Source organism: Coturnix japonica, chromosome 7 (assembly GCF_054131305.1).
Source record: "Coturnix japonica strain WE chromosome 7, WE-NBRP24, whole genome shotgun sequence".
In the NCBI taxonomy this organism is placed as follows: domain Eukaryota; kingdom Metazoa; phylum Chordata; class Aves; order Galliformes; family Phasianidae; genus Coturnix; species Coturnix japonica.
Window position 1 is genome coordinate 3,645,342 of NC_140669.1, and position 27,499 is coordinate 3,672,840.

Genomic DNA, 27,499 nt, shown 5'->3' on the forward strand with positions numbered 1-27,499 from the left:
TATTGCTCTGTCAGATTTCATTAAAGTTAACCAGCAGATTCAAAGCCCAGAAGGACCTCAGAGAACATACACAGACATAGAGAGATTTGTCATATCATTCTTACTGAACATAATTAATACTTTATGGAACTCAAAATCTCAATGAACAAATCATTCACAAATAAAGTTATTGTAGTGGCTGATTATCACTTGTAGGCACGGTTATGTCTCAGGAACAAAATCATGGTTTCATAACTGGGAGCGTGGATGGGAAGAGCTGTGGTGATTGGGCATGGGAGGAAGTGACCCACAGGTACAGCAAAGGTGGTGGCAGAACACACACAGCCATTGTGAGTGGGATCCTTCCATGGGAAATCTTCCCTTCTCCCATTGGCATTCCTGCTCATACACTTCTCTCCTCTGCTGTCCCTGTGTGCACTGAGCAGGCCTTCTGTAAATGTGATTTCCAGCATGGTTTTCTTAATGCAATACCTGTGTCCATGTCTGTGCCACCTGACCATGAAGGAAACACTCTGGTGTTCAACTGCAGAGAAGTAATTAAGACATTAAGTAATGAAGATATGGCAGATCCTGCATGGCAGTGAGAGGAAGAGCTTGAGTGCTTCCTGAACAACCCAGCTGTTCTCTGCCATTTCCAGGAAAGGCCCCGTGCATTCTGTGTGGTCTGACCAATCCCAAGTACCCCATTTTGGCATCCATGGCCCAATGTTCTGCCTTTGACTTTGCTGGGTCTTTTCTGCTCCAGACAAGAAAGACAATTTTTCAAGCCTGCCAGCCTTCAGTATGGGACCATTCCTCTCCAGTTCCTCTCTGAACAATTGTTTTTATACACTAAGAAACTATGATACAGAGTTATCATCATGTTCGGTCACCTCCAGCGCACTGCTGTGCCAGAAGAAAAAGACTGAGATTTCATCTACAAGTTATCTTGCTTCAGTGCTTTTCAGTCTGAGCTTTGGATTGCTTTAATGACAGAGGAGCCTCAGTTAGAGAATTTCTCCCTGCAAAAGCAGCTGCCTTGTGCCAGGAGTCTGCACCGGGATCTGGAATGCTTACACTTGCCAAGGAGGACGGAGCGAGACGTGGCCGTGCCTGAGTGACCCAGCAGCCCTGCTCTGACCCAGGCTGGAGATCAGCCACTGGAGTGCAGGGACCTGCCCTGCGTGGGGCTGTGGGCAGGGCGAGAGCAGGGCTGCCCCTTCCCACTGCAGAGCACAGCTCAGAGGTCCAGATCCTCCCTGTGGGGTGGCTCCAGGGGTCTGCACTGAGGAGCTGAAGTAAAACCAGGAACCAGTGCCAGCATGCAGAAGGAAACCACAGCCTGTGGTTTATCTCAAACTTTCCCTTTTACGCCGAAGGGATTATTTATTCTGCATTCAGTCTTGACTCCGAACCTTCATCTTTTCCCTTTTAACCATCCCTTTGCAACCTTATCCCTCCCCCCTCTTCCTGAGGATCCCTCAGCGCACACCATGCACACACACATCCTCCCGGAGCACAGCTGCTCACACGGCAGGGGAGAAGAGCTGCACAGCCCTGGTAAACCAGAGAGCTGCCACCTGTGCCAGGAAGATGCACCCACAGCCCGCAGCACGAGCAGGGGCTGGGCTCAGAACCTGCTACTTAAGTAGGAACGGAGCGTTTTGCCATTTGCTTCTTGATCTTTCAATATTCATGCGGGCGCTGCGGTGCGTCGGAGCCCGGGCTTGGAAAAATCTGTCACTTTGTCACGCCACGCTGCGCCTTGGCTTTAAGGTCACCGATGCCAGATTTCAAGAGCTGCAAACTACTGACTCCAGCTTTTTCCCCCTCGGAGCGCAGCGCTCCGAGCCCCGCCGGGCCGTGCCACGTCACCGCCCCGCAGCCCCGGTGCGGCGTTCATCGTGCTCCCCGTCTGTGCCGTCGAGTAAATGAGCCGTCGGCAGCCCGAGCGGTGCTGTGCGCTGCCAGCGGGCAACGCCGAACACACTCGCTCCTGGCTGCGGAGCTAACGAGGATTTAATGCTGTAGGGTGCTCCGAAGGCAGCGAGGGAGCGTTGCGGCGGTACGAAGCGCAGCAACACCTCCCGACAAAGTTCTGCGAACGCAGTTAGTAGCCGGGGCGGCGCGGAAGGTAAGAGCCCGGCATAGAGCTGGCGGTGTAATGAGCGGCAATAGTTTCCTCCTGTGCAGGGGTGTTGGGTTACAGTGCGAGGCTGGGCGGGGTGGGGTGGGGTGGGGAGAAGGAAACCTTGTCCCGCCGCCCCCTTCCCCTCTTTCCTCTTGGGTTGCGCACAGCGGACGGGCGAGCGGGGCGCGATGCTGCGGGCCCGAGGGCCGGCGGGCGGCGGGGGGGGACTGCCACGCAGGCAGGGAACGGCGGGCGGCCGGGGCTGCGGCTGAGTTTTCCCTCGCGTTGCGCTGAGCCGGGCAGGGAAAGGGGACCGCGCCGCCCACCCCCAGGCAAGGCGGCCCGGACCCGCCCCGGGGGGCTCGCTGGGAGGATGAACGGGCTGCGGAAGCTGTTCCGCGGCAGCGGCCGGGCGCTGGCGTTCGTCTTCGTGGCCTCCGTCATCTGGCTGCTCTTTGACATGGCCGCGCTCCGGCTCTCCTTCGGCGACGTCGGTGCGCGGGCAGCCGTGGGACGGGGGCGGCGTGAGCGGGGCCGGCCATGGAGAGCCCCCCCGGAGCCGGAGGGCGGCAGCCGCCGGGACCACGTTCCCCCGAGGGCTACGGCGGCGGGGCTGGCGGCGGCCGCGGGGCCGCGTGGGGGCGCGGACGGGGAGAGAGCGCCGACGGCGTCAGCAGGGCAGCGGGGTCCGGGTGGGGAGCGGAGCCCCCCGGAATCGGCCGCCCCGAGCGGAGGAGTGCGACCGGGGGGGACGGTGGCGCGGGTGTCCGTCCCGCACGACGTGGCACCGGCTCGGGAGGGGGACGCGGCGGCGGCTCGGACTGTTCGCGGGGACGGAGAGCCGGGGGCACCGCCGGGAACGGCGGGGGGCAGAGCTCTATCCCCCAAAGCCCCGTCCCCTGCAAAGCGAAACGGGACGGAGGGACCCGAACGCGGTGCCCGCGGCAGTCCGCACCTGGGGGGGGCCGCCCCGACAGCCCGGGTAGCGGAGAGCAGAGAGGGAGAGAACACAGTGTCTCCTCCTGAGCACTTCGTCCTTGTTAGCAAAGAGGGTGTCAACCTCACTAACTTTGCAGCCCCCAGCCCTGGCTTCAACTCTGGGGGAAACTTGACCAGGAGCCAAGAACTGCACCGAGTACCAGGGAGCAATGGCACCTCTGCCACACACATCACCATCAGGACTGCAGCACAGCACGCCCCAGGCCGTGGCACCCCCACGGCAGCAGCAGCAGGACAAGGGATGGCCCCTGAGCTGGGTGGGAAGGAGGCAGCAGCCATCGGCACACACCGGGTCCTGGCCATGGATGTCACACTGGTGCCCAGAGACCCCCAGGCACCTGGGCAGTTTGGACATCCAGTGGCAGTCCCTGATGACAAACAAGAAGAAGCCAAAAGTCGATGGAAGGAAGGAAACTTTAACGTCTTCCTCAGTGATTTGATCCCTGTGGACCGAGCCATAGCAGACACCAGGCCTGCTGGGTAAGCCCTGCTTTGCCACGCTGCTGGGTGAGTGATGATGGTAACGGTGAGTCTGGGAGAACTTCCAGTGTGGCTTAACTGGCTGTGCCTGCTGACCAGAGAGGTGAGGGCATGTAGCTTGGTGTATATCAGGTGTACCGTATCAGGTGTGGCACCATTCAGTGCTCATGTGTTTGGTTCCACACACAGCCAGTGTGCCTGGGTATCAGGAGCATTCCATGCCCATGACATCAGGGGCTGGCACCCACCTGGAGAGTAGCTGGCAATCCAGCCGAAGCTGCCTGCTGTTTGCCGACACAAGGATGTGGCTGTGGCCAATGTGACAATGGGGACATCCCAGGTTCACTCCTTTTCCAACCATTATTATCCTGCTGCCCAGCACAGGGTGTCAGCTCTGCAAACCTTGGGACTGTTGGCAGAGTGGTGATTGAAAAGCAAATACAATGGGGTGAGAGGTGTTGGCCTCACATTGCACCATGGAGTCTTAGGTTGTGTATTAGGGGCAATTCCTTCTCCAGAGGGTGGGCGGACACTGGCACAGGCTGCTCAGGGAGTGGGGGAGCGAGGGGTCACTGTCCCTGGGGCTGTTTTAGAGCCATGGGGGTGTGGTACTGAGGGACGTGGGCATGGTGGGGTGGGTGGGGTTGGGCGTGGGGATTCTAGAGGTCTTTTCCAGCCTTAATGGTTCTGTGGTTCTGTAGACCCCTCATCCCCTTTCCCCTGCAAAACGTGCTGTTGGTTCTGCAAATGGCACAGGGGGCAGGTGGGAGACCTGTGGGGCACAAATCCTCCTGTCTGTCACAGGAGCTTTGACGTGGAGTTTGTGCTGTGCCCTGTCCCAGTCAATGCATGTGCATTCCTGTGTTGTTCTGTGAGCCATTGGAGGTCCTGGCAGGGAGGAACAGGGCAGGGGAGGAGGAAGGCAGCCATGGCAGCTTCCCAGTGAGCAGGAGGTGTCACATACAGAAGCCACCTGTATGCAGAGCGAGAGCTGCCTGCAGTAAAACCGGAGCTGAGGGCTGAGCACTGGGAGCTGCAATGCAGAACAGACTTGCAGGAGCACTGCCCGCCTCTGGTTAGTCAGGAGTTCTGCTGAGAAGGAAGTCACATCCGTTTTGTATCTGGGATAATGCCTGGCTATCTGGCTAACAACACCTTGGCCAAATAGAGGTGGGTCCCCACGTGCCCCAGTTCCTCCCACATCACTGCCACAGTCACTCTGGGGCAGTTTGTCTAGGATTAGGTAGGAACCCAGATTTCCTGGCTGAAACAAAGGCTGCATGCTGTATGGCACTGCATGGTGTGTCTGAGCACCGTGCAGGTCAGGGCGGCAGTGCCAGGCTATGGACAGGACAGGAGACCTGAGGGAGCAATCTCCAAAGCAACCCCAGCAGTCAGAGCATACACCTCCCTGATTTCAAAGGGACATCAGCAGAACGTAAAGGCTGCAGGCTGCTTTTCTTTAGAGGCCTGTGTAGGGGTGCAGTTTCAAAAGAATTTGCTTAACATTAGTTATATAGAATTAATATGCATGCATGTATATAAAATGTATGCATTTATGTATGTATGTTCTGTGTAGTTAGCAAAGAAAGGGAGCCGCAGAAAGTGGTGAATTACGTTTGGCTGTGGGTCAGCAGTGACAAACCCATCACTGCCCTCCATGCAGGTGCTTGGAGCAGCAGGTTCACGACGACCTGCCAACCACCACCGTCATCATGTGCTTTGTGGATGAGGTGTGGTCCACACTGCTGCGCTCAGTGCACAGCGTGCTCAGCCGCTCCCCCCCACATCTGCTCCAGGAGCTCATCTTGGTGGACGACTTCAGCACTAAAGGTGAGTGAAGCTGCTTCTACCTTAGTTAAGCTGAGACAGCTCAAGGCCAGAGCACCATTTGTTCTTTGTTCTTCACTTTGAATACTAGTAAGAAATCGCATTTTTCTCCTGATGTATTACCATGCATGCACAGTGACTCCACAAACCAGCTGGTGATGAGCTATGCCAGCTTGTGTCCCTGCCCTGCAGACACCTGTGTGTCCTTGAGAACTTCCAGGAGCTCTCTGCCCATCGCTTCTCACACCTGGAGATAGGTGCAAGATGGGTCTGTCAGCCTCGCTCTGCTTTTCTCTCCCAGACTACCTCAAGGAGAAGCTGGATGCATACATGTCGCAGTTCCCGAAGGTGAAAGTCCTGCACCTCAGAGAAAGGCATGGTCTCATTCGGGCCCGGCTGGCGGGTGCACAGGTTGCCAGAGGTGAGACAGAGCCGGGGCATTTGGAGCTCCCTACGTGGCCCAGCACTGCCAGGGGCTGCTGGCACACACCTGATGGTACCACAACTCCTGCCCGTAGGCACCGTGCTGACCTTCCTGGACTCACACGTGGAGTGCAATGTGGGCTGGCTGGAGCCACTGCTAGAGCGTGTCCGCCTGCACCGTGCCAGGGTGGCCTGTCCTGTCATCGAGGTGATCAGCGACAAGGACATGAGGTAACATGGCCTAGGTCATCCTGCCATGGCACTAGGAGAGCCCTCACTCTGTGTCAGAATGTAATAGCAAGAATCTGATTCACCATCCCTGGGGGTGTCCCAGAGCTGTGGAGATGTGGCACTGAGGGATGTGGGCAGTAGGCCTGGCGGGGTGTGTTGGGATCTTAGAGGTCTTCTCCAGTCTGAATGGTTCTGCTGTTGTAGATGAAGAGAATTCCTGATGAAATTTGTTAGAATCCTGCTTTAATTAGGTACAGACGTTCTTCTTTGTTCATTAAGGGTGACATTTCAATCAGGAATGTGACTCAGAATTCGTCATCTCCATCTCTGCCCTGTTCAGCTACATGACAGTGGATAACTTTCAGCGTGGGATTTTTACTTGGCCGATGAATTTTGGATGGAAGCAGATTCCACAAGAAGTCATTGAGAAAAACAAACTCAAGGAAACTGATATAATAAGGTACAGAGGCAAATCTGAGAGCTTTGGGAGCCCGCCTGTTTGCAGTTAGCAGCTCACTCTGTGCTGGTGGTGTGACACAGGGCATCACCCCACTGGCCGTGGCAAAGCCCCAGCCACCAAATATTGTGTTTTTAATGTTACCTTTATCAGTCGGCACCAAAAGGCTGGGTCCCAGGGTCTGTGCTGTAAGTGCAAGCCCACACACCATCCCCAGGCACCTCACAGCCCTGCTTGTGGGTGATCTCTTGGTGAAGGTGAAGGGGACAGGTGTGTTCTGACCTACTGACCTGCACCTTGCTGCCTGATGCAGGTGCCCGGTAATGGCGGGGGGCTTGTTCTCCATTGAGAAGAAGTACTTCTTTGAGCTGGGAACGTATGACTCAGGTCTGGATGTCTGGGGAGGTGAAAACATGGAGCTTTCATTCAAGGTAGGTCACTTTTGGCAGCCTGTTCTGCATGCCTGCTCTGGGCAATCCTGCAGGCACAGCCCCCAGCCCCTTGCTGCTTCTCTTCTGCCTTGCACAAAGCCAGAGCGCAGAGTTCCTGCCCAGGCATCCTCTGCTCCTCAGGTCTGGATGTGCGGAGGAGAGATTGAAATCATCCCGTGCTCCAGAGTGGGGCACATCTTCAGGAACGACAACCCCTACTCGTTCCCAAAGGATCGGGTGAGAACGGTGGAGAGGAACCTGGCGCGTGTGGCTGAGGTCTGGCTGGACGACTACAAGGAGCTGTTCTATGGCCACGCGTACCACCTGCTGCAGCGGCGCCCTGAGCTGGGTGACCTGAGCCAGCAGAAAGCACTGCGGGAGAGGCTGCAGTGCCACAGCTTCCACTGGTACCTGGAGAATGTGTACCCAGACTTGGCGGCTCCCCTGGTGAAGGCCAGCGGGCTGGTAGGTACCGAGTGATGCTCCTCTCCTTTAAACCTGGCCTCGCTGGCTTGGATTAAAGGCGTGGAGTCATCTTGGTGCACCTGGAATGAGGTAGTGGGTCTTCAATCCATGGCAACAGTCAGGATTCTGCTGTATGTCTGTGAAGTTTCTATAAACTCCTCACAGAACAGTCAATTTTTGAGAAGGGCTAAAAGTAACCGGTTCCGAGGGGCAGTTTGACCGTAGGGCTGTACAGTTCTGTGCCATTCCGTTCCATGCCCACCAGCAGGGTGCAGCACATCGCCGCTCTGCTCAGGAGTTCCGCCAAGACATTGCGCTCAGTTGCTTGCGGTCTCTGATCGCAGTCACATCGGGGAAGTGCCCGCTTTGTAAGATGAGTTGCAGTGATGCCAGCAGTGCAACCCGGAGGGCTCACACCCTGTGTGTCTGAGAACAGGCCCAGGAGATCCACAGCAAGCCGGGCTGAGCAGCAATAGCCTCGAGGACATGGAAGACATGGAATTTCTGGAAAGCATTTGCTTCTTTAGGTTTTCTGCTTCATCCAGAGCAGTAAAACCCCACATCACATCCAGTGCAGAGCAGTGAGGCCATACACAGGGACCTTTGTTTCAGTGGAACCACAACCTCCGCTTCTCAGTTCTGTGCCTGTGAAAGTGTCCATGGTGCTGCCGTGCTTTGTCCTGATTCAGGCCACCTGAATTGCTCTTTTATCTTCATTCTCAAAATTTAATAGGGCAGAAAATCTGTTTTTCAGCTAGCTCTGCAAATTCCAGCTGTGCTGAACCCTAACCAAGTTTAGCTGGGAGCTGTGCTCTGAACAGCCTGCTTATTCCCTGGGATTAATTCGGGAATTCTTCAGCCGTTCTGAGAGAAGGAAAGGAGCCATGTTTGCAGGGAATTAAAGGCCCTGCAGGGACTGGGATTTGGTGACAGTGCCTGCAGCCATGGCTGCTGCCGTCCCTGCGTGCAGTCCTCTCAGCCACAGAGCCTCAGACAGTGGGCAGAACCTGGAGCTGCTTTCAGCAACCTGACCCAGTGCTGTGTACTGCAAAGAGCTCCTCTTGTCCTGCTTTGAGTGCTTCCGGAAGGGGCTGGGTTTGGGTTTCTCCTGCAGGAGAAATGTGTAGCAGAGCCGTGTGCACTGACACGCACCAAGGAGGAATGATGTGGTGGCTCTGCTTCCCCCCATTAAGAGGGCAGTGTTAATCAGTGCTGGCATGGGGACTGCCTGTGCTCTTTGTGACATTTGATGTCTCAGCATGCATGTCGGTGCTGTTTTCCAGCTTGTGAACGTAGCCACGTCACGCTGCGTTACTGCACAGAACACCACTCTGGCTCTGCAGGCATGTGATGTTAACAACAAGGTAAGGTGCTGCATGGAGCACGCAGTGCCATCTGTGGCATGTGTCCCTGCCCCTGAGGGAGCAGCTCCCGGGCTCCTGGCAGAGGTCCCCCATCACCCATCCCTACCACAGGCACAGCACTTCAACTACACCTGGCTGCGGCTGCTGCGGCACGGAGAGCTGTGTGTGGTGCCCATGGGTGCTGCAGGAGCACCAGGACTGCAGCCGTGTGGGGGCTGGGAGAGCAGCCTGGCCTGGAGGCACAGCTCTATGGCAGCGCGCCCTGAGCTGGTGAGTAGCATCCCAGCCCTCCCCACAGCTCCCAATCCTGGCTGCTTGGCCACACACCATGTGTCCAGAGCAGGAGGGAAGCACCACGGTAGGGCTGCGCCATCTGCAGTGTGGTGACAGCCAGAAGAGCCCTGGTGGCAGACCAGGTGATGGGTAGCACTTATACTGGTATTGGTATCCACTGGTGTTCTGTTCACAGTGTGTTTGTTTGTTTTGTTTTTAAGAAGAGTTTTGAGTAGGAGAGAATTGGTACTTAACTTTGTGACCTGCACTGCAGTGCCTGTGCCAGCCCCCTGTGGGGCTTTGCTCTGAGGAACTGGCATCTTTGGCAACACTCCTAGTTTAGGAAGGAAGAACAGTAGCTGTGACTTAACACCTCAACCTATAGCAAAGACCCCACTTCTCTTCAGCCCAAAGCAGTAATACTTCCATGCATTATGGGGAGAGGGGTGGCATGGCATGTGCAGTGCTGTCCAATTTTTGCCCAGACAGAAATCCGTGTGTCCTTTGAGGACTGTTCCCCCTCAGTGTTACTGTCTGTGTGCCAAGCACTGCAGGCCAGGCACAGAATGCCCCAATAGGGGCAGCCCTGGGGCAGAGCCTCTCTGGCACTGGGGTTATGTGAGGAAAGTTGTGCAGATGTGAACCCAAATGATCACTCTCTCCACAGGCTGAGCACCTCATGGTGCAGCACCAGCATCCACCCACCTGCCTGCTCGTGCACCCGGTGCTGCTGGCCTTGAGGGTGGGCACATGTACCACCACCAACCGCTACCAGCAGTGGAGGTTTGGCAGCTACCATGTGGCATGATGGAGCACGGGGCCACCACAAGACATCCAACAGCAGGGACAGAGACAGGAGTTCTCATTCAAGCAGGAATTGAACCAGCACAGAGAGAGCTCAGAGCAACCAGCACAGCACAGCCTGTGTAAGGACACTGAAAATGTGGTTTTCCTTCAACTATGAGGCAAAAACCCACATTGTTTTATGCGTTATTAAATGGAAATATTTTCTGAAGTCTTCTGTCCTTTTGTACACTGACCTTCTGTAATGTCCCCAGGAGCAGCACATGCTGACAGGAAGACCTCTGGGCTCCCTGCTCTGTGTGCAGCCAGCAGGGCACCGTGGGGTGGCTGTGGGCACTGGTGTGGCTGCACATTGTTGCCCAGCATTTCCAGGCTGGTACAGAGCAGCTCGTTCCTCTCTGAGGTCAAGAGGCACGGCATAATGTTACCCTTCACATTGAGGATCAGTGCTGACAGCACTTGACAGCCTGCGTCTGCCAAACCATTGAGTGCCCTAACAGCTTTCCACAATTGGCTCCTGCTCCATATGTCTTCCTGATTTTATCTCCCCCCTTCGTGCTGCTCGCCTGCAGTCGCTATCAGAAAAATGGCACAGATGTTGTTTGTGCAGTCATGTTGTATCAGGAGCGTGAATTTCATTAAATGCTGTTTGCTGACATTCAATCATTTGTCACTGAACAGTCACGGCACGTTCCCATGTCATGGTCACATCCCATCCCCAGCATTGTCCCAGTGCCTTCATCCCCCTGTGCCTGTGTCAGTGGTCGCTGCAGTGCTGGTGTCTGACTCAGACCCAAGCACACCCTCAGGGACTGCTGGTGATGCACAGGGATGCATGGATCCCAGCACAGCCACACAGCTCCTAACCCAGCACAGCAGTGACTACAGAGAGCAATTACTTCCAGAATGGGGCTGAGCCTCCAGTCCTGACCCCCTGGAGCTACCCCCCCTTTCACTCCCCCCCACATTCCCACTGTTCTGTCCCAAATGTTATAAAATTATCATAGTGACTCTTAAGGTTGAAAAAGACCTCTAGGATTATCAAGTCCAACCTCAGCCCACCCCCACTGTGCCCATTGACCACTCAGTGCCACATCCCCACAGACCTTGAGCACCCCCAGGGATGGTGGCTCTGCCAATGTTTCCTAACACCCAACCTGCCCCTCCCCTGCCACAATGCGAGGCCATCGCCTCTCATCCTTTTGCTGTTACCTGGGAGCAGAGGCCAGCCTCCACCTCACTCCAACCTCCTCTCAGGAGCTGTAGAGAGCCATAAGGGCACTGCTGAACCTCCACACCAAACAATCTCAGCTCCCTCAGCTGCCCTCCATAGGACTGCACTCAGATCCTGCACAGCTCTGCTGCCTCCTCTGGGCACAGTTAAGGACCTCGAGGTCTTTCTGGTAGAGAAGGGCCCAAAACTGAACACAGCACTGAGGTGCAGCCTCACCAGAGCTGAGTACAGAGGGACAATCAGCACCTGCTCCTGCTGGCCACACTGCTGCTAACACAGCCAGGATGCTGATGGCCTTCTTGGCTACGTGGGCACACTGCTGGTTCATGGTCAACAGCCACCCACAAATACCCCCAGATCCTTTTCCAGCCTTCCATGCATCTGTAGCACTGCATGGGGTTGTTGTGGCCTAAGCACAGCACCCGGCAGCTGATCCCATTGAACTTCACCCCATTACCCTCAGCCCAGCAATCAGCCTGTCCTGATTCTCTGCAGGGCCTTCCCACTGAGCACCTCACCTGCACACAGCCCTGAGAAACCAAGCTGAGCACTGCAACACAGCACAGATAGGTGATAAATGGAGGAGACCTGCAGTGTGGGGAAGGCTGCCCATGGCACAGCCCCTCCAGTGCCTGGGATGGAGCATTGGGAGCAGGCAGGTGCCAGCAGCCTGCCGGGAAGCACTGAGTGGGGTCGGGGGAGAGCCAGGCAGTGGGGAACAGACCGGCACTATGGGGCATACAACCGACCTCTGAGGGTATTGCAAACCAAAGGGCAAATAAACAATTCTGAATGGTACAATGAGGACTGTGTTTTGTTTGTACAACACAGAATTGCCATTTATTATTTTGACATTGCCAATAAATAATTGCCTTTCAGTGGAACAAAAAAAAAAAAAGTCAAAGCAGTACTCAGTGCTGCTGGAAAGAATGTAAAACTGAGCATTACAAAAGCAGTGATGGCCAAAGGGGAATGCTGGGGTGGGAGCCACAGCCCAGCCCTGCTCAGAGCTCCTCTCCTTGCCCAGAGCATCCCCAGTCCTTTCTGGGATGATGTCTGCAAAGCTCCATCCCAACTCAAGACAAAGCTTTCCATCAAACAGTTTGAAAGAGACCGAATCCACAGCGCTGTGCTTATACAAGAGAGCTTTAAAATGGAGAAAGGGAAAAGGCTGCGTTCGGGTGGCAAAAAAATATCCTGACATCTGCTTTGTCTCAAGAAAAAAAGAATTAAAAATCTGCATCTAAACTGAGTTTAAAAATTGAGTCGTATGAAACGCAGCCACAGTGCAAAATGGCAGCACATGGAGAGCACGGCTGTGCTGCAGGGAGGCTGCATCGCACTGATCCTAGAGCTGCACGGGGCTGGGTTGGGCTGTGCTCAATGGGGCTGGGCTGCGTGACCCCGACCATCCCAGCAGCACAAGTTGGGACCGCAGTGAGCTCGGGGCATGCTGCTGTGTGAGCAGGGTATGAAAAATGGAATCAAACAGGTGAACTTGAAGCGGATTGATGTCACACCTTCAGCAAACCCATCGCTCCCCCCTGTCCCGTGGATGCCCCACCTGCTGTCAAGGGGAAGGTAGTTAGGGGATCACATACGAAAAGGAAGCAGGGGTGGATCCATGCTGTGTGAAGGCCACGTCTTGGGAGACAAACAAAACCAGAACCAGCGCGAGCTCTCGGGCACATTAAGTGATTCCCCACCTCGGTTTATAAGTGCATCATGGATTCGAATTCATCGATTCTTTGTTTGGTGTTTCCTTTCCTGATCTTCCGGTAGGAAATGGTGTTGTACCGGGAGTAGCTGTGCCTGGAGATGTCGTTCTTCTTCCCCAGCCCCGGCTGCTCCCCAGCCCTCTCTGCTGGCACATTGCAGGTGGGGCTGCTGGGGGGGGAAAGCTCCATGCTGGCCTGCTGCTGCTGGGGGACTGCGCCGCTCCCCTTCGGCACCTCTATCACCTGCACCTCGTCCTCCTCGGTGTCCTCCTCCTCCTCCTCCTCTTCCTCTTCGTCCTCCTCGGCGTCATTCCCTCTCTGCTCAGTGTTGCTTGTGGGGGTCACCACTACCTCCCCACCAGGACTGCTCGCTGTGCCTGGCGCCCGCTGCCCTGCAGCACAGAGCAGCACTGTGAGCCCCATCCCACCCGGGTGGGTGAGGAGTGATACCCCCAGGCTGCACCCATCGTGCCCACATGCACTGCAGGCACAGCCCAGCCCACAACAGTGCCAGAGCTGCAGCTTGTGGAGCACAGACCTCTGCCCAGGGTCACACAGCCCACTCAGGACGTGGGCAAACACACGTCCCCACTTGGGAAGTATTTGGTATTGTCCTGCTTGGCACATCTCTGCTCCAGTGCCACAACAAACACTCTATTCAGTGTCTGCCTGCAGGGTTCTGAGTAGTAATTAGGCTAAATTGGTCAGGTACTAAAAAGCTGCCTGCAATTTGGAGATAAAGTGCTCGTGGCAGAGGTGAGGGGGCTGTGCAGGATCATTTAATAGATTTTATTGTGCACTTGCAAAGCAGCACAGCTGGAGTGGGGATGCTGGTGTGGAGAGGGAAAAGCCTCCATCCTGATTCATCTCAAAGCCATTCAGTATTATTTTGCTCAGGACAAATGCTCATATATTTCTTACTTTCTTAGTGAAAGGTACACCAGTTTCTATTCATAAAGCACGGCCATACATCTCCTATATCTGCATTCACATGGCTCAGCTCTTTGACAACCACCCCGAGCTGCTCATCTGCTCCTCTCTGACGAGGGGCTCAGTATCGATGTGGCAGCTGACATATAGGAACCAGCAGCTCACGGCAGATTGCCAGGCATGTGAGTGGGGGCAACAGTGTGGGATGGCAGCAGCCATTCCTAGAGCCAGCAGCCTTCATCCCAGCCACCCCTTGTCCCCATGAGGAGCTCAGGAGTGCCCACACGAATGGTCAGCATTGAGACATTACACTGGAGCCCTCATAAATCAGGGAGGAAAAGAGTCCGGGTTCTGAGGACATGCAGCTACCAGCAGGAATTCATCTCCCTCCTCTGCAATGCAACACAAGGCTTTGGCTGAATTTGGAAGTGATAAAACTCTGTGTAGCATTGCCTGGGAGGCCACTTGCTGCCATGCTCGGGACTGTGCTCCGGCACACAGCACTCTGCATTACCTTCCTCCAGCTCCTGCCTGCAGGCTCCCATGTCCTGGGGCTCAGTCACATCCTGGGGCTCAGCTGCTCCCTGCTGCAGTGCCGCAATGTTCTCCTCTTGCTTTTCTTTGGGAAATACAAAAGACAAGAATTGGACTCGTGGAGCGGTTAGTGATAATAATTAGGTTTTAATCATTGTAGGTTGGCAACAGAATTTTAGAGTGGAGCACAGAAATTGCTCTTTTCTTTGGTCGCGTACATTCCAATCCATGCTTTGTAACCGCCGGCTCAGATCAGTCACTAACATTCAATTACTCCGAGTCACTGTTACCCTGAGCTGCAGCTCAGGGGCTCTGAGCAGCGCACATAACACATCCCGCTCCTCTAAGGCTGCACAGAAAATAGAGACTTTCCTGCCCAAATACTCAAAAAAAAGGCTGCACCGCACATTACCTCCGCACTGCTCCCCTCCATCACAGTCCCCGTGTTCCATGTCCTCTGCCAACGAGTTCTCGCTTTCCTCCGCATTTCCTTTGGCCAGCAGAGCGCCGGGCTGCGCACCTGCCTCCATGCAGGGCACCGTCCCCGCGGCCCCGATGATGCCGTCGGTGATGCTGCCAGCCAGCGGCAGACCCTCCTCGGGGGCCGGGCTCCCATTGCACGCGGGCACACCGGGCACCGGGGGCACGTTCTCGCTCATGCTGTGCGGGCAGCCGGCCCTGCTCAGCCCCGGCGATGGCAGCGAGGGCGGCGGGGGGTTTGGCCGTGGCACCTCGGGGCCCAATCAGCTCCTCGCCCACCACGAGGGCTGCCCCGGCCGCACAGTTAAATGCCCACCTCTATTTACATAAACAAACAATATGAAGCAAGGCGGCTTTTGTGCTGGAGCGCAGAGCGGGGCTCTAACGTGTCAGCCGCGGTCACACACAGAGATTTTGTCTTCTCGCACAATGGTCCTTTGTGCCTCCCACTGCAGCGGGAGCACCGACTGTTCTCCCCCCGTAATCCGCACAGGGTGACCGCCCCGTCGCAGCCCCGTAACCGGCTTAGCGCGGCCCCAGCTCTGCCCCGTGCGGCCCCGGTGCACCGGGGCCACATTGGTACCATCAGCGCTATGGGAGGGCGCTGAAAGGTTGGATGTTAGGGGGAAGTTCTTTACTAGGAGAGTGGTTAGGTCCTGGAACAGGCTGCCCAGGGAGGTTGTGGATGCCCCGTCCTTGGAGGTGTTCAAGACCAGGTTGGACGGGGCCATGGGCAACCTGATCTATGGGGTCTCTATGGGGATCTATGGGGTCTCCTGGGCAACCTGATCTAGTAAAGGTGTATGTTTGGTGGCCCTGCCAGGCAGGGGGGTCGGTACTACATGATCCTTGAGGTCCCTTCCAACCCGGGTCATTCTGTGATTCTGTGAAAGCAGCCACATCCCATGGGATGCTCAGCGGCAGCTCCAAGGAAAGGCACCTTTGGGCTGCAGAAACGCTCCCTGAAGGAATAAAAAAGGGGAAGGCATGAGATAAATGCACCCATAGGAGCTGCCGGACAGACCTTCCAGGCAGGCAGTGTGTGAGGGCTGTGCCAGCGCTTGCTGGCCCTTTTCTGACCACAGCTGAACCCTGCCCTGCCGACCAGAGCCAGGTTTACATAAGGCCGTAATCTCCTGCTCTGAACAACTTTTTTGTATTCATACAATGCAACATTTCTGATATCTTTAGTCTCCGGGATTTGGAAATCCTCTTGTTGAGGTCAGACCTTGATTAAAAGCAGAGCCAAAGCCCTGTGACTGTTTTAGTTCAGCCGTGAGTTTGCATCTTAAACTCAACAGCTTCCAATTGCGCTGGGAGTGGGGTTAGCACCTCGTGGTCATAGCATCATTTGTATAAATCCCTTTTGAACCCCTTTCCAAGTGACCTTTGAAGCAGGAAGTTTCCATTCCAGAAGTCCTTCCCATCAAATTTTGCAGGTAGCACCACCGTGAGCGCAGACAGCAGGAAGGCAACAACAGGAGCCCCTCATTAGAGCCACAGCAACTCCAATCCATCTCAGCAATACTGAGCAGCCATTCCAGGGCTCCTTGTGCTCTCCACAGCTCATCTCCTGCCACCCTGTTTCTACTCCAATCACAGCTCAGCTGGCGTGAGTGCTGCAGCATTGGGCCAGGGCAAGGCAGTGCTGCTCCTGCCCTTGTTCCAGGAGCAGTGAGCCGAGGCCATTGGGAACTCCTTGACTGCTGCTGGAACTGAATGCTGCCTGGTCTGAAAGGCACCGAGCTGCACAACCATGGATGTAAAGGGGCTGTGCAGTAGGCACAAAGTTCCAGGACTGTCCCATCTGAATTATGGCCAGAATGGAATGTTACTGACCGAAAGCAATTCCCAGCTCTGCAGATGTGCCAGGTGCACTCACTGCACTCCATAAAGCCCCTCGGTGCCATGAGAGCTGGCTGCCTCCAGCTGCTTTGCACAGAAGCCTCTAAAGCAGCTGCACAGAACAGAAATACTGGGCAAAAACAGAACTCAACTGGGCAGAAGCACACACAGAAGGCAGAAGCATCACAGCTGGCCCTAAAACACGGGCAGAGATCAGCCACTGAAATGAGAGCTACCTCCAAGCAGAACAGGGACAGGGAAGTGCAGAAACCTCATGTATGCCCACGGCTTCCTGGACCAGGTCTCCAGTCTGCAAGGGGAAAGCAATTGCAGGGTAACACAGCCCTGAAGCCAGAGTGGTTTTCCATCATAATTCCTGCAGAAGCCAGAACACATCTCATGGCTCTGGGGGAAAAAAACACTTCAGCTACACAAAGTACAGCCCAGGAGAGCCAAGCACAAACCCCACCCAAGGCCAGACATCCCACATGGGCTCTGAGCTACGGGCAATAACCAGCCTGTAGCAGAGGAGGGGCTGGGGGGCTCTGGGGTCCCTTCCAAGCCAACCGGGCTGTGGTTCTATGGTTCTCCCACAGAGGACAGTGGGCACAGCCCAGCACTGCCGGAGCTCCCAGCCATAGGGTTTCAGTTTTCAGTGGTCCTGTGTGGGGCCAGGAGTTGGACTCGATGGACTGACTCCTTATGGGTCCCTTCCAACTCGAGATGGTCTGTGCTTCTACGATTCTCCCCGGGCTGCCCCGAGCTCTGTGTGCTGCTGCTTGCAGTGCTCTGCATTTTGCCCGTGCTCCTCCCACCCCCCCGGCGGCCCCCAGCCCGCTGCAGAGCTGTGATCGCCCACATCCTGTTTTTGATGCGTTGTGCAGCTCGTGGCGGCCAGAACACCGCGCTGTGGTCACACGCTGTGCTGTAGCAACCCGAGCACTCTCTCACCACTGCAAGAACAGCATCACCTCCGTAACAGTCTTTTAAAGGCCTTTCTCAGGCCAGCTGGGTGCACGGGCACACTGGGCCCATCCACACTACCAGCAGGCACACATAATCCAGCACAGCACATCGCCCTCCCACACCAGGAATCACTGCTTGGGACCATAAACCTGCATTAATTCCCAACAAGATGCAGCCCCAGGAGCAAAGCTCACATCACATTTTGAACACCTTTTGTGCCAAAGGAGGAGCAGGATCTGCTGCAATGCAACTGCTCTGCCCAGAGCCCAAGAGAGTTAAGAGCTCAATGAGTCTGAGTGGTGTGGTCAGACCATGGCATGCTGATGAGCATTTAGTCCAACCTGCTGAAATTCCATTAAGCCAATCTGACCACAGCAACCCCAAGGGGTGATGGTGATGACACCTCCACTCCTAGTGGACCTGGTCACCAGCTGAGTAGAAGCTCTTGCTTTATTGAAGACCTCTGACGACTGGCTTTGGTAACAGAAAATAAATACTTAGAAAATTTGCACTCGATTAAAACCCATCATTAACACTACATATGCTGAGGGAGTCTTCAAAGTCCTTCACCTCTCGGAGCTAGCCATTTTTTATGTTAATGAAGAAGTCCACGATTCACTCCAATCAAAAATTTAAATAATTAATAAACCAGAGCCTTTTAAATACCATCAGTCCTGCTGTAAGGCCGTGTGGGTAAGGAACAACTGCAGGCTCCTGGGGGCTGCAGTGTCACACGCGGCTTTCCTCCTCCTCCAGCGCCCGGTGAAGACCTGGAATGAATTTCAGGAGCTGCTTTCGGACGCTGGGTCTCCTGCTCTTCCTCGGGAGTGTCCCGAAGCTGCTGGAGCTGCCGCCACTCTCCCACAGTGGGGACATGGAGCCGCTGCTGGCCAGGCTGATGCTGCGGTGTCTGCGCAGGGAGCACCTCCCGGCCGTGCCGTCACCATCCCTGGGCAGGAAGCAGTCGTCGTCCATGCTGGACTGGCGGCTCAGGCTCTCTGCCGCGGAGTCGTCGAAGGCACCGCTCTGGTAGAAGCTGTCCTCACTATCCAGGGTCATGGAGCTCAGGCGGCTCCGGGAGCTGCTCTCGCTGGAGAAGCGGGTCTTGCTTAGAGACAGCGGTCCTGGCATGCAGTCCCCAAATAAGCTGGCTTCTTCCAGCCCCAGCAGAGCATTGTCATTCACCTCCCCTGGAAGCAGAGGTCAAGAAGGAGCATTATTCAATGGCATCAGTGAGCTCCTGCAAGCAGACGCAGCCTATGACTCTGCAGAGCTGTCTAGATCTGCTGCAGGGAGGTCAGCCTGGCTCCTCTAGCTCCTTTCAGCCAAGGCCACCAGCTGGGCCTTCATCCTGGCCCACTCTCCTGCCCTTTCTCTCGAGGCAACCCATATTGAGAGGGGGACTTTGTTTGTTTCTAAGTCCAGTTTAAAAAAAGAGAATTGAAAAGAAGCTTTCCAACCCACATGGACTCCTCTCCTAGAACTCACGCATCAGCCTAGCACCCAAGTTCATCAGACAATGATAAAAAAGCTTCCCCAGGAGTCAGCCCATGACCTCACTAAGAGGGAAGAAAAGAAGGAAGCAGATGGAAGCCAGGTTAGAGGAGCGCCTGGTGCTGCTCAGCCCCAGCTTCCCCCCGAGGTCTCAGCAGCGCTGCGGTTTCCCACCCAGAAACAGAGACTCACCGTGCAGCAAACGCTGTTCCCGTAAGTGCAGGGAGCGCAACTCCACCCACTTCTGCTGCAGAGTTTGCTGCGAAGGATTAAAAGAGCTGACTGTCATTCACACTTTCACAAAGTTACAAAACACTTCAAATAAAGCAGGTTCCCAGAGAGCACTCTCTGCCTACAGGATGCGGTGTGCCCTCGTTTTGCACAACACAGCTTTCCTGGGGCCCAGCAAGCTGCACAACTTCCCTGAGCAAAGTGTTCTGGCTGAGGCACTGCCTGCGTGAGATGTGCTAAAGCAGAAGGCTGCAATCTGGAATGCAGGCAGCCACACTCAGCTGGCCTTTCACTGTGCAGCATGCACGTGCTGACATCCCATCCTACCAGTGAGCAGCATTATGTTATTTCCTCTGCTGCAGGTCAGCCATTGATCTAACAAATAACTGCTGCACTGGTTCAGAAGTAGTCAAGTGAGTGCCTGCGGGGTCAGCCGCACCACAGACTTACTTGGCAACCTGCACGAGCACACAGCTGGGCAGCCTGGTAAGTTACACAGCTATCCATGCAAACTGCCCAGGCAAAGCTTGCGTGGACAATATTGCTGTTCCTTGCACATTTTTCTCTGTTCCACATTCCAGCAACACCAATCAAAACACCACGGCTCTGGGCTAAAGCACCAGCAGGGCAGCAGCCCTGGGGCTCTTTGCCATCCCTTGGCCCCAGCCAAAAGCACAGCCACTTGGCAGGGTGGTTTCTCCCATCCCATCAGACCTCACTGGCACTGACATGGGGCACAGCCCTGTGCCACACACCAGACATTAGTGCCGACACTCAGGGCCAGGCCCACACCCAACTTCACACAAGAGTGAAAGCTCTCCTGGCTGAAGCCTGGCACTTCTGGGAAACCACTGCTATCTGAACAGGAAAGCTGGGTGTTTCACAGCAGCTTCTGTCTTCCTGAGTTCTCTGCACCATACAAGGAGGGGCAGCCGCTCAGTGCTGCTCACACAGGCGTTGACCCCAGATGCACACAGACAGCAAATCCCATCCCTGCTGCAAAGCTCTGGCAAGCCTGAACATTTATGATGAGGTTTATTCCAGCCAGATCAGAATCCAGTTTGAAGTACCCCATTCCTGCAGGTCACCTTGGCTCAGTGCTGCTATAAGGAAAAGCTCTCCATCAGGTAAGGAATACTCCAAAGTGTCTACACGTCATGCTTTGACATCCTCCAAATGCTGGCTTAGCTCGCTGTTTACTTACAGCACTCATCAATTCTCAGTCTGACCAAGTTTAAGAAAAGGCAAAAATTGTCTTAAGAGGAGGTCAAAATTATCAAAATGATTTTTTTTTGCCTAATTTTCATCATTTGATCTAATGAAAAACAATCCTATGTCATGTGACCAACATTTTTTCTTCCCTAAATCAGGCCAGGTTAAGATCTGGAGAAGCTCAGCACCCCCTGACAGGATGAGCCCTTGGATGCTATCAGAAAATGCCCAGGGGCTCACAAAGACCCTTTGCAGTCCCAGAGCTGAAGACGAGTGGCTCCCAGAGATGTGATGGGGAGTCAGGGCCCTGTGGTTGTGGCATGACAACCTCATGTGCAGGCTGGTGCTGCAGCCAGAGCGATGCTGCAGTGCCCCCAGTGAGGGGGTGCTGACATCATCCCCACACACCGCAGTGGCACCCAGCCCCTGCAGCATCCCCCAGGGAGGCTCTGGGACTGGCAGCACCAGCACCAGGGACACATGGTCCCCCGGCCCCTACCTCACCTCATGGCCACCCCCACAAACAGCTGACCCACAGCAGCACTCTGCATTTGACAGCAGCGCAGTGGTTCACTGTGTTACCTTCAGCAGATGCAGCTTGGTCTCCAGCTCCATCTTCCTCAGGAACAGGGCCCCGTTGACAGTCTCCAGCCTGGAAAGAAGAGGGGGCTTTGGGTGCCAGCACCGGGGAGTAGTGGCCCCACAGCAGCACGTGGTGCTATGTGGTCCTCATGGAGGGGATGCACATGGGACACTGGGGGTCCAGATGTGCCACCACTTCCCCTCAACAGATGGATTCAGCACTTGCTATGGGATGAGCATGGGCAAGAGATGCATATCACAGCACTGCGTGTCTGTGAGTGTGGCACTGCTGCTTAGCACAAGATTTGATGGCTTCCAGTAGGACAGTGTCAGACTCAACTGTGAAGGGCAGATGCCTACCTTAAATAGTTCCCTGAAGACTTTATCAAGTCTACAATTTGCTTGTGACTAAAACCATCAGTGTTCACTCCGTTGACATTGGCAAGAATATCACCTGTAAGGATAAGCAGAGGCTAAAGTGAGCATCTTCAGCATACGCATCCCTTCCACATTCTATAAAACAAAACTCATGTGGAGAAAAGCAACCCACAGATAGGAAAGAAAACAAGTCATTACCAATTTGAAGGCCAGAAAAATGGGCAGGACTTTCCTCTTGGATTTTGCAGACACAAGTGCATACCTCCAGGGAGTAATCGGTTTGGTTTGGAAATCTAAGTGTCTGTAAATAGCGAAAAAGAAGTGCTGCTGACATTGAAGACAACAAGCAATATTTACAATACTGTCATATGATCTATTCTGATTTCACACTGCTTTTTTAAAAGGAGAAGGCTGTGTTGAGCAGGTTGTATCTTTACAACGCCTGTAAAATCCATCGTCCTGTTATCAACTCAGACATTCATTTAGAAAAGTGCTAAACTAAGAGATACGACCTGAGCAGATTTTGCAATGACAGGAAATGTATTTTGGGTTGCATGCAAATATCAGTATTCGGCCACATCCTCTGCCACGCAGACATTTAAGACTGAAGCTGAAGTTCCTGAAAGCCCACGACTGTCAAACCTACCTTACATATGTGATAGGTTCCCACATTCCTCAGTCAACACTGACAGAGATGAATTCTATCATGACTTCAGAGTTTATTAGGGCAAATCACACCAACGTGGTGATTTCGGTCTTAAAACCACCAGAAAAGCTTTCAGCTAAACTAAGAACAGCACGTGATGTGATGCCCCATCCCTGGAGGTGTTCAAGGCCAGGCTGGATGGGGCCCTGGGCAACCTGGGCTGGTATTAAATGGGGAGGCTGGTGGCTCTGCATGTGGCAGGAGGGTGGAGCTTCATGATCCTTGAGGTCCCTTCCAACCCAACCATTCTGTGACTCTGTGATGAGGGTTCTGAAGGATAAACCACTGCATATTCAAGGCAGTAGGATATGCCTGTTTTTCTGTTTGGACCATCTTGAGCGGCGGGATTCACCATTCCTAGCTGAGACGTCTGTCCACCAGCTCAGCAACTCTGCCAGAGCCACCCAAAGAGGCAGATGTCCCCAGCAAGTGACTGGTGGCCCTAAGAGCTCCATTTCTAACCAGGAGGATGGGATTCTTCCACCACATGCCTTCTTCTCTTCATAGACCATGGAAAAAAATCAGGCTGTCACTTTGGGCTGGATAACCGTACTTTAGGTGGCCACAGTGCCAGGAAAGACATGACTTGGAGCAGCTGATGTGCAAACACCTGGGCATGGACAGAGACACCCCATGTCCATCTCACCACCAGAATCCATTTAATGAGTGGGGAGTACTAGTACAAGCAGCTTGTACCAGTACTGGAACAAGCAGCACACAAGAGTCTGTGTTCAGCCATCACTGTAGCTCTGATGAACTCCTTGCAGATGGCAGACCTCGAATTTCACATCCTCATATTCTGGTTTGCCCGTGTTCAAATTATAGCAAGAATGAAACTGCAACTTCCAAATAGTGGCTTATGCTTGGTACCAAACAGATACTGTCATGTCACAGCCTGGACTTTCTAGTGAAATGCTCACACTGAAGGTACGTTCAGGAAGAAATACACCAAGAGCAATTAATTCTAATCAGAATGTCACATATAATGAAAATCTGCCCAGCGGTTTATACAAAAGCCGGATAATTGACTCAATTATCTTCCCTTCTGAAAGCTTTCAAAGTGTTCCTGAGCTGAACACTTACAAAACCATCAGTCACAGAATCAACTCTGAACAAGCTGGGCTTTCCCCAGAGCACTCCTTTCACCAAAGCCAGCAGGTCCCTCTGCACAGCGCCGTGGGCACAGCGGTGCCATCTCATACAGCAGCTTTTCTAGAAATAAAAGAGGGTTTGGATCTCTCTTGTTTTATATAAAAATATCTCTGAAAACACGATCGCCTGAGGAGGAAGGAAGGCGTTCCCATTGCTCACTTTGGACCTGAGGTGTCTCCTATGGTCAGCTCTCCAACTTGCCGTGGGACCAGGCTCTCATTTGTGTCTGTGAGAACTCCTCAGTAGCACATCCCATTTCTGTACTGCTTCTTAAGCACTCCTGTTTAACAAGGGACTCACAGGTTTCTTTCTCTACCCCATCCAGCATTAATCTAGTTTGGAGGATGTGAGTATTATAGCTTTAAATGAATCAATTTGCCACGTAAGTCTTACCTGGATTTCAAACCCAAACGTCTCCTTATCTTCTTTCAATATAGAAATGAAGTGTCTGCAAGAAAAACGCTCAGAATTACCGGGGTTGTACAGCAGGGAAAGGCTGTGCCACAGAGGGCAGTGGGTGCAATACAGCTCCCAGGGCAGACGGCACAGCCCTGAGCTGCCGTGCTCAGGGAGAGCTGGGACACCAACCTCAGACTTTGGGTTCAGATGGGGCTGTGTGGGGCTCGCTGCTCCTTGTGGGTCCCTTCCAACTGGGATATCTTATCTTTCTATGATTCCATTCCTGAGCCCCTCTACCCTACTTCCCCCTTGAGTGATCCATCCCACCCGGGGCTGGGCTGTGTGAGCACAGCTGGTGGGGCATCGCCGTACCTCTGTGGCTGGGAGCAGTCCCCCAGGGAGCTGGATCTGGTCAGAGCGAGCTGCAAGCAGAAAGGGGAGAGGAAAAGTGTCAGTGGGGTCACAGCTCCTCGGGGCTCCCTGTGGGCCACAGGAAGCTGCTGCTGGAGGAATGCCACTGTGTTGCTGTTAGGCTGGAAATCAGTCCCTCAGAAATGGTATTTTTCCAAATCTTTTAAACACGACATTCAGCACTACCAAGATAGGAACATCACAGAGCAAAACAAAGCCATGAGTGCTCTTAGCACATGGTAATATCGATCCGGTTGCTTACATCCAGAAGACATCAACGGATGTTTCTCCGTGGGGGACAGCCCTGCAATTCCAGTCCCAACCTGATGTGAAAGCATCGCTGCCCACCAGCTTTCTGCTGTCCCAGCCCTCCTGCAGCGAGCAAAGAATGGGGAGCTGAGTCACTGCCGGCCAATATCCCGTGATAACAGTTTGTGCAGGGGTGACAATGCGACCTCTCCCAACCAGCTCTCAGACATCACTCCCAAGGAGGAGGTGAGCACAGCAGGACGTGGCTGGGGAACACAGCAGCACACACCGGAGGGGCTCAAAGCAGGAGGGGCTGCATGGGAATCTGAAGGGCTGCTGTGCTCACATCAGTGAGTGCAAGAGGAAAATTAGTGATGAAAACACAGACAAAAATCTGATAGGAACAGTTCCTGGAGTTAGGGGATTCTGTACAAAAACTGCTGGAGGTGCAGCTTCTCAGGGGGCAGAAACTGGAGGGACAAAAGGCACAGCTGCTAAAGAGGAATGCTGTGTTCTGTAGGGCATCAAAGCAGGACCTCCTGCTGCACTTCAGCATCCAGCAGTAAAGCAGGGAGGCTCCAAGACTGGAGCCAGGGGTTTCCAGTCAACATTTTCAGTAACACTGTAATTATCATCTATCAGGTGCCCAAATCACAATTCTGTTATGCTGAGACCTCAACTTCCTTTCACACCTTTCCCCTAAAAATTCAGTAGGTATTTGTAACTTTAACATGTACCAAAAAAGGCAAAGAGCAGACACACACATACACACACCACAAAGCTGCAGGCAGCTCTCAGCAGCTACTAGTAGTGGCTAAATAGCGTTTCCAAGCTGGTGCATGGCCATGGCAACAAGCACCCAGCATCCCCACTTCATGCAAGGCAGGCTTGTGCCTACAGAGGCCCAAGAAAAGCCAGGATCAGCACTTAAACATCAATGCTTTGTATAAACATGAGCCAAAAATAAGGAATTACATTGCTACTAAACTATATAGTCAACATAGTCAAACATCTCCGGCTTCAATAGTGCAAAGCCATGACAATGTGCAACCACCAACACAACTTCCATTTTATGAACCTGTGTTTAATTGGAGAGAGAAGCAGGGAGGAGTAAGGGGTGCCACGTAGTAACACATTTGGAGTTCTTCCTTAACACACACAGACACACCACGGCTATTTATCGCTCATTCATCTGCACCAGGACCACCAAGTGCTGCTCTGTCACTGCTGGTGGTATCTGCACCAATGCAGCAGAGCCTGCCCAGAGCTGGTCTGCTTCTGGCTGTCCTTTACATCCGCAGGGCTGTATGGGAGGAATGTGCTGCTGTTGCTGCATAAAGCAGAGCGTTCAGTGCACAGACATTATGTGCCAGTTTTCCGATAACACTTCAAGACGATAATGCATTTCAAGCACTTTCAATTTAGGCTTATTCACACAAGACAAACAGGCGAGCTACAATTGCTCAGCTGGCAATTTACAGCAGCAGCAAAAGACAGTTTCGTTGGCCTCCCATTGCAAACAACAGAAATTTTCTGTTCTGCATGAAAAGGGAGCTTATAAACAGGAGGAACACTGGCTTTGTACCTGGGCAGACAGTGACAGGACAAGGGGAGTGCTACTGAACTAGAACAGGAGATTTAGGTTGGACGTGAGGAGGAAATTCCTTATTCAGAGTGCGGCGAGACCCCAGCACAGCTGCCCAGAGCTGCGGTGCCCCATCCCTGGAGGTGCCCCAGGCCATGGATGGGCCCTGGTTAACCTGAGCTGGGGGGCAGCCAGCCCACATCAGGGCTGGGCCTGAGGGGTTCCTTCCAATCCAACTGTGCTGTGGTTCTGTGATTGATTCAATGAAAAGCACAGCAACAGGGACAGCCAAAGTAGCTACGATAGTTGCAGTAAAATACCCCAACGTTTGGAAAGAAACAACCCATGATAGGTGCTTTCTGCCAAGGATGCAGGACAAAGCCCAGCCAGGACACTGTGCTAAAGCACATCCAAGGTTAAGGGAGCACCAGGCAGCAGGATGGTCCTCTGTGCCTCACAGCACACCCAGAACGAAGAAGCTCAGGCCAGGCAGGATCCCAGCTGCAGGAGCTCTGCTGACCCCCAGCACGCCAGGCAGTGTCCTCCCGCACCTCCCCTTGGCAGTGCTCCCACACAACAGCTAAGAAAGAGCCCGTTGCGACCCAAACTGACACTCAGCCCGTGGTGCCCTGCAGGCTGGAGGTCCCCTACCTGCTTGCGGCTCCGCGGCAGCGTCCCCACCGTGCTGACCAGCTGCTGCAACCGCCTGCTGTCCATCTGCACACCCCGATCCCCACTGCTGGAGCGCTGGTTGTGCTGGGCGAGCCGCCGCAGGGACATCCTGCTGGCAGGGCACTCAGCGCGGCATGGCAAGGCGTGGAGCTGGAGTTTGGGTGCACTCCTCTCTGAGCAACCAGAAAGTATGAAAACGGAAAGCGGGCCATGTGACTTGTGGTTTAGGTGCACATTACATAAATCTCTTCTTGCAGCTCACCAGGGCTGCTCCGTGTGTTTGTGCTCATACAGGAGTTAAGAACTAGGCTTGGCAGCTACAGAAATCTGCTTAATTTTTCCGTCCCTGCACATAGTAACAATTCTTACTGAACGGATCCTACTTGCTGTAATAGCGTGTCCTTAAAGAACTGTTTGCTTTAGACACTCGCCCGAGCTCAGCTTGTTCATTCTTTCACTTGCTCGGCCTCCCTTGCTTTGCTCAGATTTCCTTTTGGCAAAGGCAGGAAAATAATGCTTTCTTTGGACAACGGCTTCAGCGCATGATTTTCCAGCCACAGGGAGGGAAGCAAGAACTAAAGGCCATGGCCTGAAAGCAGAAGCTGAAACCACCGCTCTGCCCTTGCTTTGCAATACCATTAGCTGAGCATTGGAGCGGAGCAGTGACTCACCCAGCTAATTAGGTTTGTGAGCAATGGCAGCATGCACACACAGTGGTACAGAACAGGGACATCAGGTGCTGTCCCAGCCTGCAGGGCTGAGCATGGAGAGGAGGGCTGGGGTGATGGGGATATGCCTGCTCCGTGTGCCCTCTGGATGATGCCACAACAGGTGCCCACATGGCAGCACTGCCT

At 54.0% G+C, this 27,499-nt stretch overlaps 4 protein-coding genes across 6 annotated transcripts; 2 read left to right on the top strand and 2 right to left on the bottom strand.

Moving 5' to 3' along the window:
• The first annotated feature begins 2,226 nt into the window (after positions 1 to 2,226).
• Positions 2,227 to 10,078, top strand: GALNT5 (polypeptide N-acetylgalactosaminyltransferase 5). Of its 2 annotated transcripts, XM_015869219.3 has the most exons (10): positions 2,227 to 3,589; positions 5,256 to 5,422; positions 5,721 to 5,840; positions 5,938 to 6,073; positions 6,414 to 6,533; positions 6,844 to 6,961; positions 7,103 to 7,426; positions 8,710 to 8,790; positions 8,902 to 9,060; positions 9,731 to 10,078. In XM_015869219.3, exons 1-10 carry the CDS (start codon positions 2,484 to 2,486, stop codon positions 9,869 to 9,871), a joined length of 2,472 nt encoding a protein of 823 aa, XP_015724705.2. In that variant the 5' UTR covers positions 2,227 to 2,483; the 3' UTR covers positions 9,872 to 10,078. The 2 variants fall into 2 exon arrangements, 1 of the variants encoding a protein (XP_015724705.2); XR_014948180.1 differs by lacking the exons at positions 8,710 to 8,790; positions 8,902 to 9,060; positions 9,731 to 10,078 and having other exon boundaries at positions 2,344 to 3,589; positions 6,353 to 6,533.
• Positions 10,079 to 10,877: 799 nt separating this feature from the next.
• On the top strand, positions 10,878 to 11,543 carry LOC146760050 (uncharacterized; the record flags this gene model as incomplete). The annotated part of the gene is given in 6 exon segments (XM_085552958.1): positions 10,878 to 11,081; positions 11,083 to 11,233; positions 11,236 to 11,354; positions 11,356 to 11,421; positions 11,423 to 11,484; positions 11,486 to 11,543. Coding segments are annotated over 6 exon segments (660 nt in total), but the record flags the coding sequence as incomplete, so codon positions are not given.
• A 370-nt stretch (positions 11,544 to 11,913) lies between these two features.
• Positions 11,914 to 14,982, bottom strand: ERMN (ermin). The gene is made up of 3 exons (XM_015869199.3): positions 14,696 to 14,982; positions 14,264 to 14,368; positions 11,914 to 13,211 (listed from the first exon to the last, which is right to left on the bottom strand). The coding sequence occupies exons 1-3, from the start codon at positions 14,940 to 14,942 to the stop codon at positions 12,814 to 12,816; spliced, it is 750 nt and encodes a 249-aa protein (XP_015724685.2). The 5' UTR covers positions 14,943 to 14,982; the 3' UTR covers positions 11,914 to 12,813.
• Positions 14,983 to 18,006: 3,024 nt separating this feature from the next.
• CYTIP (cytohesin 1 interacting protein) lies at positions 18,007 to 26,862 on the bottom strand. 2 transcript variants are annotated; one of them, XM_015869201.3, is made up of 8 exons: positions 26,625 to 26,862; positions 24,101 to 24,150; positions 23,723 to 23,777; positions 21,670 to 21,772; positions 21,454 to 21,547; positions 21,094 to 21,163; positions 19,261 to 19,327; positions 18,007 to 18,764 (listed from the first exon to the last, which is right to left on the bottom strand). In XM_015869201.3, the coding sequence occupies exons 1-8, from the start codon at positions 26,751 to 26,753 to the stop codon at positions 18,304 to 18,306; spliced, it is 1,029 nt and encodes a 342-aa protein (XP_015724687.2). In that variant the 5' UTR covers positions 26,754 to 26,862; the 3' UTR covers positions 18,007 to 18,303. The 2 variants fall into 2 exon arrangements, with proteins under 2 accessions (XP_015724687.2, XP_085409083.1); XM_085552957.1 differs by lacking the exons at positions 24,101 to 24,150; positions 26,625 to 26,862 and adding an exon at positions 23,918 to 24,024.
• Between the last annotated feature and the right edge of the window lie 637 nt (positions 26,863 to 27,499).